This window comes from Macrobrachium rosenbergii, chromosome 3 (genome assembly GCF_040412425.1).
Source record: "Macrobrachium rosenbergii isolate ZJJX-2024 chromosome 3, ASM4041242v1, whole genome shotgun sequence".
NCBI classification, from domain to species: domain Eukaryota; kingdom Metazoa; phylum Arthropoda; class Malacostraca; order Decapoda; family Palaemonidae; genus Macrobrachium; species Macrobrachium rosenbergii.
In genome coordinates, this window is record NC_089743.1 from 70786530 (window position 1) to 70797470 (window position 10941).

At 36.3% G+C, this 10941-nt stretch overlaps 1 protein-coding gene across 7 annotated transcripts in view; it reads right to left on the reverse strand.

The window, feature by feature from the left end:
• Positions 1-10941, reverse strand: part of LOC136825467 (putative inorganic phosphate cotransporter) — a 51854-nt gene that overhangs the window by 13419 nt on the left and 27494 nt on the right. For all 7 annotated transcript variants that reach the window (XM_067082014.1, XM_067081976.1, XM_067081972.1 and 4 more), the window contains exon 2: positions 6862-7076. In XM_067082014.1, coding sequence (XP_066938115.1) covers positions 6862-7066 — 205 coding nt within the window. In that variant the 5' untranslated portion in view covers positions 7067-7076. The remainder of the gene's footprint in view (positions 1-6861; positions 7077-10941) is intronic.

Consider the following 10941-nt stretch of genomic DNA (forward strand, 5'->3'; position numbering starts at 1 on the left):
TATATATATATATATATATATATATATATATATATATATATATATATATTGTTACGTGGATCATTTGACTGATGAGTTTAATTATTAAAATAAGACAGATAATTAACTTAATTAGATTTGGTCACCAGTTGAAACTAGGTTACTGAATATACTGCTTTATTTTGAACATGTGAATTAAATAAACCACATTACTCAACCATCTAGTTCAACAAAAGTGAATGAAATAAAAAATCTTAAGGGAGCTAATAACAGCTCTAACCTGGTCCCACTTCGGACACGCAATATTTCAACATACGTTAGTGAATGATGCAATAGCTGATGAACTCCTATGACAAGCATATAAGCAATTTCATGAGCAGGACTTGAGTATATTATTGCTGCTACTTCTTCAAACAAGATTACAGCCAGGTTCCAAAGCGTGCCCGATTCTGGAATAGACTTATCCAGATAACTCTTCGAATTCCAGGACCTCTCACTCATCATTAATTGACTGCAAGGGATGTATCTTAGATCAAGGATATTACATTAACACCATGGCGGATAATTTATGCATTCTCACTAGGCAACACTAATTGTACTTCATATAAGCTGACTTCATAAATGGGATATGGTTTTACTAGGATTTCCTTAGTCAGTGACTGTTTAAGAGAGAAACTTGAAACAGGAAGTAAGGGGGAGGTCTAAAGGGAGGAATTGGGAGTAACTGTCATCTTCAGACTTACCTTGGAGTAGATAATGCAGTGATCAATTGCATCAGACGCCCTGGGTTCGTTGAAAGGCAATTTCCCCGGCTGTTCCACAAGAAAGAACAAAGGGAGGAGATTGAGAGAGAGACTGTGCTCAAGGGTAACGCTGGACTGCCGAGCCGGGTCAAAGTGCGTGGGCACTTGCTTGGAAGACTCGTCCCACTTCATGGCCTGTGGGTAGCCTGAAAAATGACAAAATCCCACCAGTTCGAAGGTCATAGTAAAGTGAGCTTAAGGTATATCCTAACTAAAGGTGGCCTTGGTAAAACCTACTTTGGTGAATAGGTCCCTAAACTAAACTTTAAATCCATCGATGATGGTTGGTGTTTTGAAAACAACAGCCAGCTCTCTGGCTTCCCTCCCTCAACTGCTTTACACAGAGAAAGCTTTGGTGCTTTCTCTTCTTTGTTTTCATTTGTATTTCAACTAAATCAAGGAAGAGAGGTCGAACAGTATAAATATTTGTAAGAATATATATATTAGCTACTGGTAACTTTTTTTACCCGATATGTACGTTAACTGTCATAACTGCAATGCCCCTTCGAGAAGTTAATAGGGCATTGTGGTTATTACAAGTATCTACATATGTTCCATATTTTTTGTAGGCTTTCATGGGTACCATCAACCATAACGTTTACCTGGCATGTATCCAATGGAAAGCTGTACCGAGTACTGCAAATTCTAACGGGCTGAGACTTTTAAGGATGTGCAGCGACAACATTGAAACTATTTGCATTTGGCAATGCCTTCCAACAAAAGTGTTGGATGCCTGGCACCTCAATTACGGCACAGGGATTGTCCCGTGCAATCTGGCACAAGATGGCCTGGTTTAAAGCATGCACAGCAGAAATTTAATTCATTAACTCATTCACTTCTTGCCTTGAATATGGCATAAGTAGGAAGACCTTACTGCCATACTCCCCTATCCCCCCTAAAAAATCGAGGGGGCTTTGAGCATGTGTTAAAGCAAGGATTATGTGATAGAGAATTTTTCTTTTGTGTACCGTTTCCATGTTGCAATTTCGAGACCAGATGAAGTATTCCATTTTGTGCAAAGTTCTGGAACTTTAGTTAACATATTATGTTCATATAGAAGCTTGTTATTGTTTAGTGCGATGTTAGTGAAATATTGGTATAAAATTTATGTTTAAAAGCGTACTAATATGATCACTGAAGTTTTACATAATTTGTTTGTTTGAGATATTTCCAGGCTAGGGCAACAGATCTTTTAATAGCTACCCTATGTGGGTGTATGTTTAAGCCAGAACTACTGAGAGCTGGAGGCAATCATTTAAGTAATAGCCCGTGGTTGGCAAAGCAGACAAGACAAGAAGACCAAGACAAGGCAAGTTTAAAACCTCCAGTCATCTCACATATAGAGAGAATGCTGGTTCTAGCCCACTTAAGAGGACTTGCTTCTTGGCAAACAGTTCCAAATGCCCTCTCTTCTAGGCTGTCCTGTTAAGTGCCTGCACAGTGCCCTAGTCTTAATACTTTCCAGCTGTTTGATTTGGTGCTAGACTACAACCTGGAACAATCCTCCCACTTCCTTGGTGGCTTCAAACTGCATCTTCATGTAAGGGCTGGAACTGTTTGACAGTGAGCTGGCACTGGTTGAGTGTGACCTCAGGGGGGAGAGAGCTGGAGTTTTTGTTCGAGCACATCAGGCAATGTGCTCGCATCTCCTTACAGGTAAAAAGTAATATTTTCTTACAAGGTTTGTTTATCATACAAAATTGCAGTGATAGGGTTTTACACGTTCTATATACTGTACATTAGTCAATACTAACAAGCAAATCTCAAATTATATGAGTATACATTATATACTCAATGGGGCAATGACAAATAAAACTCCAATATAAAAATAGAAAGAATTCCAAAAATATACAGGTGACCCAGTTATGGGAAGGAAAAAAATTAAATATCAATACCTAAGGAGGAAAACGGTTTGACAGGTGCAAGAAAGTAAGAGACACGAGGTAAAGAAAAGAGTAAAAATGTAATGTATCATACATATACAACTGATCACTGGACAGCTAACAGATCGCAGAGGTGGACAGTATGAGGCGTATCAGAGAGATAAGTGCGAAATATCAAGAAACAATCAAACAAATTGTAGAAGAGAAATACTTTTAAGCAAGCTGGAACATAGGGTTCATCCTATAATGTCTGGTGCACTCAGACGGCCTCGAGGGAACATACAGCTAATAGAAAAAAACACAAGAAAAGTCCTTCAAAATACTCTTGTAAGTTGGGTAACACAAGATGTAATGGAAAAAATGTAACAGAAAAAAGTTAAGTGGATAATAATTATGTCAGCAAGGGAAAACAGAAGGAAGATTAACATTTCCAAACCAAAGAACACTCAATGGGAATAACTTGCTTACTAAGGTATTTTAATTTCTCATACCAGTATGCAACAAAATAAAGTATAATCATTAACATTGAATGCACAAAGAAAATTATCGAGAGTTTAAATCATAACAGACCAATGAAAAGATTCCATAATGAATTAGACCATCTTGAAGCAATTTACAAAGGTATACACACAAATATAATGAAAATGTGACAATAGCAATAAATATCAAATAAACAAAATAATAATTAGCATTCAAAAACAAAATCCAATGAACACCAGCTCGGGATTAGACAATCTGCAACCTGCACGATAATTCACACGCCCATGTGAGAATCGGCCCTGACCTTGAGGAGACGCAGAGTCGAACCAACGTAATTCCCGGAACTACATCCGGGCCACTTGTACTCATATACGATGCCCAACGTCATCAAGGGACAGAGCCGATCCTTGAAGGGAAACAAAGAACCAATGGTTTTAGGATTTTTTGGTATTAATTTAATGTTAAGAGCACCAATATGTTTTTGAATAATTTTAGCAAACTGTTTAGCAAAATTTTGATTGTTAGGTCAGGGCCGATTCTCACATGGGCATGAGTTATCGTACGGGTTGCAGATTGTCTAATCCCGAACTTTCAAATATAAGATCCCACGCTAGAGGCTGCACGACATCAATAAAGTTGCAGATTGTCTAATCCCGAACTTTCAAATATAAGATCCCACGCTAGAGGTTGCAAGACATCAATAAAATACGACAACTTCAGAATCACTGGCCAAGCTAATGAACCTGGAGAGCTGCTTCTCTTGGAAAGTCTGAACATCAAAAGAACTGCACCGACGTTAAATTGCCAATCATCGGCTGTTCCCCTGTTCATAGCATGATTCGATTGTTTTTTTATATTTGTCCACCTCCTCCTTCTGTTTTTATGCTGTTTTCTTTTAGTGCGTTTTCCTCTTTCACCCTGAGAGGTGCGCGCCTTCTGCTCTCCCCTTTAAGTTTATTTTTAAATTCCTTTTTATTAAGTTCAGTTTTTTATCAAGTTCATTTTAAGTCTTTTTTACTGGCTCTTTAATGTGCAAATGTATTGAGGTGTGACTGTTTAAGTTTAATTGATTTTCTATTTTAAGTTTTTTATGCTTTTGTGTATGTTTATTTTTAACTATGTATGCTGAATGCCCCTTTTTAATTTATAACTGTAGATGTCCTGATGATTGTGACCTCGGGTCAAGAAACGCGTAGACAAATAAATGTATGTACTGGATCTGTGTGTGTTCCTGCGCCCTTCTCCTCCTACATATATATATATATATATATATATATATATATATATATATATATATATATATATATATATATATGAATGATCAAAGCAACAGGCAACTGATCAATTACTAACAGTAATGTGTTATAATTTTTCTCTGTAGTTGACTACACTTTCTTCTCTTGGTTGTATCTTTCTCTTAGATTCATTTATGACCTTTTTTGCCTTATTGAATGTGTGTACGTTGTTGTTAATAATAATAATAATAATAATAATAATAATAATAATAATAATAATAATAATAATAATAATACGCCTAGTCAATTCTTTGATTATACATTACTTCCTCTCTCAGAGGGACAATCAAGGCTACTTTTTTTTTTGGGATAAGGACACATTTTGGTTCTGAGTTGTTTTATATACTTTTGAAGTTACACACTGGTACAAAAAGGCAGGTGGCTCAGACAGTACAGCACTGCATTAAAACGTGTCTTAAGGGTGCTTACATATGTGGTCAGTGGACTTCAAGGTGTGAATGTTGACTAAGCTACCTACCTTTCAGTATGCAACTTCGTTAAGTACATAAAAGAACTCCTGCCAAAATGTGTCCTTATCCTAGAGAAGAAAAAGTAGCTTTGTAAATAGGACAAGTAACAACAGGACTTTGTCCCTTTGAGAGAGGAAGTAATAATAATAATAATAATAATAATAATAATAATAATAATAATAATAATAATAATAATAATATCACTTTGCTTTTCTGTATGTTGACCAAGGTGCATTTTTCTATTCCAAACTCCATCCTGATGCCCCAGATACAGTTCTTACAGTCAGTGACAAAGACTGAAGAGATAAAGCTACCAGACGGGGATAGCATCAAACATATAGAAGAGACAGGATACAAATACCTGGGAATAATAGAAGGATAGGATATAAAACACCAAGAGATGAAGGACACGATTAGAAAAGAATATATGCAGAGACTTAAGGCGATACTAAAATCAAAACTCAAAGCCGGAAACATGAGGAAAGCCATAAACACATAGCAATAACAGTAATCAGATACAGCGCAGGAATAATGGAGTGGACGAAGGCTGAACTCCGCAGTGTAGATCAGAAAACTGGGAAGCACATGACAATACACACAGCACTACTCCCAGGAGCAAATAAAGACAGACTATATATAACACGAAAGGGCGGAGGGAGAGGTCTACTAAGCATATAGGACTGCGTCAACATCGAGAGCAGAGCACTGGGGCAATATCTAAAAACGAATGGCTAAGAAGTGCATGGGAAAAAGGACTGATAAAAGTAGACGAAGACCCAAAAATCTACAGACAGGAGAATGAAAAACAGAACAGAGGAATACCACAGCAAACCAATGCATGGACAGACTAAAGAACTGGCCAGCAATGAAACATAGCAATGGCTACAGAAGGAACTCAAGATTGAAACAGAAGGAATGCTAAAAAACGGCACAAGATCAGGCCCTAAGAACAAGATATGGCCAAAGAACAATAGATGGAAATAACATCTCGCCATATGCAGGAAGTGCAATATGAAAGAGGAGACCATAAACCACATGGCAAACAAATGTCCGGCGCCTGCACAGAAGCAGTACAAGATGAGGCATGATTCAATAGCAAGAGCCCCCCACTGAAGCCTGTGCAAGAAACACCAGCCAGCCAGCTTGCAGTAATAAGTGGTACGAACATCAACCTGAGGTAGTGATAGAAAACGATCAGGCAAAGATCCTCTGGGGCTATGGTATCAAAACAGATAGGGTGATACGTGCCAATAGACCGGACTTGACGCTGAATGACAAAATCAAGATGAAAATATCACTCACTGATGTCGCAATACCATGGGACACCAGAGTAGATGTAAAAGAACTGGAAAAAATTGATAAGTATCAAGATCTGAAAACAGAAATAAGAAGGCTATGGGATATGTCCGTGAAAATTATACCCATAAGCATAGGAACACTAGGCACGATCCCAAGATCCCTGAAAAGGAATCTGGAAAAACTAGAAGTTGAAGTAGCTCCAGGACTCATGCAGAAGAGTGTGCTGTCAGAAACAGCGCATATAGTGAGAAAAGTGATAGACTCCTAAGGAGGCAGGAAGCAACCCGGAACCCCAAACTATAAAAACCACCCAGTCCAATAGGACAACTGTGATAAACCAACAAAAAAAAAATAATAATAATAATTATTATTATTATTATTATACTATTATTATTATGCATATAAATTCTCATTCAATAAAGCAAAACAGGGCAAAAATGAATAAAAAAAGGAAGATGCAGCCAAGAGGAGAAAGTGCAGTAAAATACAAAGAAAAATGATAAAACATGGAAATGATAACAGATGCGACTAAACATATAACAAAGTAACGTTTTAGATACTACAGTAGATGTAAAGTAAATGAATTGCGCAGTAAGAAAAAGAGAAGAAGAATGAAAATGACATCAGGACAATTAAAAGGCTCTTCACTTACTGTCTCCTGCATCGCGTGAGTCCACAAGAGCGGCTCGCATGTCACTGATGTTGGCCAAAGATTCTGTAAACAGATCACTATTAATTTTTTCATTGACCGAGATGCCCGAAGAGTATTTGTCGATATTCTGAAGTCCTCGTTGTTGCTCTTCTGAGGAGTCATTGTCCTCAAGCTTTGAAAGGATGCTGCCCAGAGTTATGGACATGGCGACCCACCTGAAGAGGAAATGAAAAATGGCTCACCACATAGTAAAGATATTTGTAAGTGATAATATACAGGTAAATACCGATATATTATATAAAATATTTGAGGAAATAGTGGAAAAATATATACCGAAGAAAAAAAGTAAACATCAGTCACGAGTATCAAGAGACAGAAGGATCTTGTTCCAGAAAATCAGAAAGTGGAAAAAAGGTCTTGCAAAAGAAAAGAATGCATGGAAAGTGATGGAACTAAAAAGTAAAACAGAAAATGCAGAACAAAAGATTATACAATCAAAAGAAAATGAAAAATGGAACCTAGAAGAAAAGACCCTACAAAATATCAAGCAAAACCCTAAAATTTTTTATTCATATGCAAAAAAGATGAATAAAATAAGAGTAGAAATAGGCTCTCTAAGAATTGAAGGGCAATTAACAAATGAAAAAAAGGAAATATGTAACATATTAGCAGAAAGATAGAGTGAATTTACACCTAGAATTGATAATGAAGATAATGATACAGAAATAAGAGATGAAAATATTGAATACTTATCGGATATAGATATTACAGAAGCTGCTATTGTGCAGGCTATTAATGAAATTAAGAATGGATCAGCAGCAGGACCAGACGGCATACCTGCCATATTGTTAAAGAAAGTGGTTTATTCCATCGCAAAGCCGCTAGCAATACTATTAAGACAAAGTATAGATACAGGCAAGATTTACAATGAGCATAAATTAGCATATATTACTCCTACTTTCAAAAGTGGTTCAAGACTGTGAGTCTGACATCTCATATTATGAAAGTTTATGAAAGGGTAATGAAAAAAATATAATGAAACATTTAATGAAAAATAGATTGTTCAATATAGGACAACATGGTTTTGTACCCGGAAAAAGTACACAAACCCAACTGTTAGTCCACCATGAAAGCATATATACAAATATGATAAATGAAAAAGATACAGATGTGGTTTACCTAGACTTTGCAAAAGCTTTTGACAAGATAGACTATAATATATTAGCGAAAAAAATTAGAAAACATAACATTGTGGACAAAGTAGGAAGATGGATAAAAGAATTTTTGCAAAACAGAAAACAGATGGTGATTGCAAACGATGAGAAATCGGATGAAGCTACGGTAATATCCGGTGTGCCACAAGGTACGGTGTTAGCTGCATTACTGTTTGTGATTATGATTGCAGATGACACAAGAATAAGTAGAGAAATTGCTTGTGATGAAGATAGGAACTCGCTACAAAGAGACCTAAACAAAATATATAAATGGGCAGAGATAAATAGGATGGTATTTAAATCTGATAAATTTGAATCAATGAACTATGGTGATAAAGTAGGAATGCTATATGCATATAAAGGACCTAATAATGAGACAATCACAAACAAGGAAGCAGTTAAAGACCTTGGTGTGATGTTGAACAGGAATATGTTATGCAATGATCAAATAGCAATACTAATGGCAAAATGCAAAGCAAAAATGGGAATGTTGTTCCAGCACTTAAAAACAAGAAAAGCTGAACACATGATTATGCTTTATAAAACGTACGTACGTAGTCGATTTGAACATTGCAATATAATATGGTACCCACACTACCAAAAGGATATTGCACAAATAGAGAGTGTACAAAGGTCATTTACAGCTAGAATAGAAGAAGTTAAGGACCTTGACTACTGGGAAAGACTACAATTCTTAAATTTATATAGTCTTGAAAGGAGAAGAGAACGCTACATGGTAATCCAAGCATGGACACAGATAGAAGGAATTACCGTAAACATCATGGAGCTAAAAATATCAGAAAGAGCAAGCAGAGGTAGATTAATAGTGCCCAAAACTATACCAGGAAAACTAAGGAAAGCACACAGGACATTAATCCACCATGCACCAGCATCGATAATGCAGGGTCTATTCAATGCGCTACCAGCTCATCTGGGGAACATAACAGGAGTGAGCGTAGATGTGCTTAAGAATAAGCTCGACATATATCTAAGATGCATCCCAGACCATCCAAGATTGGAAGATGCAAAATATACCGGAAGATGCGTTAGCAATTCTCTGGTAGACATCAAAGGTGCCTCACACTGAGGGACCTGGGGCAACCCGAACAAACTGTAAGGTCTGTAAGGTAAGATATGCTGTGGTATTTAAGCAACAATAAATTAAGGATTAGGAAAAGTAATACATTTTACTGATTATCTTTTTTATCACTCAAAACGTTTTTTTTATGGAAACGCTTTCCCTTGAGGAAAGCAGTGCTATATTATAAATGGATTAAGAAAGTTTCAGGTCACTTATATTACAGTTTTTAATCATCATCATCTGGATAATCATTTTGAAGTTCGTAGACATTGATCTTTTCCTGTCTTCATCCACTTAGCATATTTTGGGTTTTTTCTTAAATTCTATTGCACATACTTCAATAGAATATAAAAATACAAAAGAAAAGTTATATAAAAGAAAAGTTATAGCATAAGTTCTACATCAATACAACTGAGATTAAAACCACCATTTCTGAGTGAGTGACTGACTGACTGACTGACTGACAAACGGACTCATGAAAATTCGTTATAGAGCCGAGCAATGGGGCAATTTCAGCCAAGAAACGCTTAAGGCAGTGAAAAGGGGGAGTTGGAGTGGTTGGCCAGCAAAATGGAAGACAGGAAGTGGGAACGAAAGGAAAGCATAAGAATAAAAAGTGGGTGCATCTACTGTAAAACCCAAATGATTACGAACATGTAGTACGTTGTCGGCGTTGCCACTTTTCCTAGATTTGATTCATAAACTCTTGACCTAAGTTGGGATGTAATGTAGGCGTGGCAAAAACGCTGCCATATCTTCCTTTTACCAGTTCAAAATGGGTAAACACCTTGACATTAGTGTTCTGCATTTCTACCACTGAAGAAGTAACAAGTGTGAAAGAACTGAAATTTGATGACGAGTAAAGAATGATTTATAGTAAAATAAATAAATAAATAAATAAAACTGCAGTAAATGAAGATTTGATATTATACATTCAACTGTTTTTATAACAGGGTAGGATAAGGATGATTCAGTTTCTAGTCATCTAAATGAATTATAAAAATGCCAAATATCCAGCCCAGAAAGGATGAAAATAAGTGATACAATGCGATGAAAAATAAAAACCACTGTTATTGGCTCCTCAAAGACATATTAAGTCGGACTTGTCCGGGAACGTCTCTTTCTTCTGGAAAGCCTGTGGGAGGAATAAGTAGGACTTTATGACCGGATTAAAGAACCCCGAATTGAGGGATTCAGATCAGCTTTAGTAGGATTATAAGTCAGGAAGAAGTTTGGCACTGTAGCTAATGACAGTCATGTTTGTAGTAATTTTGGTTATACTGTAGGGGCCGAAGGACGCTGCAAACAACCTTTAGTTATGTCTACAGTGCACCACGTGAGGTTCATTGGCGGCACTACCCCCTTACGGAGCTTTTCTAAGGGATATCCCCGAGACTTTGCTTAGATAGTCTGACATACTATGCGGGCTATCATAGAGCAAGAGCCCTTGCGAGCACAAGGCTGGCTGAACCTAAAATAGTAGAATTGCATCCTAGCAAGGCAGGCTAATAGGTTACATGCCTTTTCCATGGGTTATCTGATATATATATTATACAGTACATATGTATGTATATACTGTATATATGTATATATATATATATATATATATATATATATATATATATATATATATATATATATATATATATATATATATATATATATATATATATATATCAGTACATACCTATGTTGAAAAAATGGAAAACTTATTATCTGATTCTAGTACTTACAGAAAACTACGGAAAGACCCATTGGCTGATGTCATAAAAAGTTTCAGTTCCA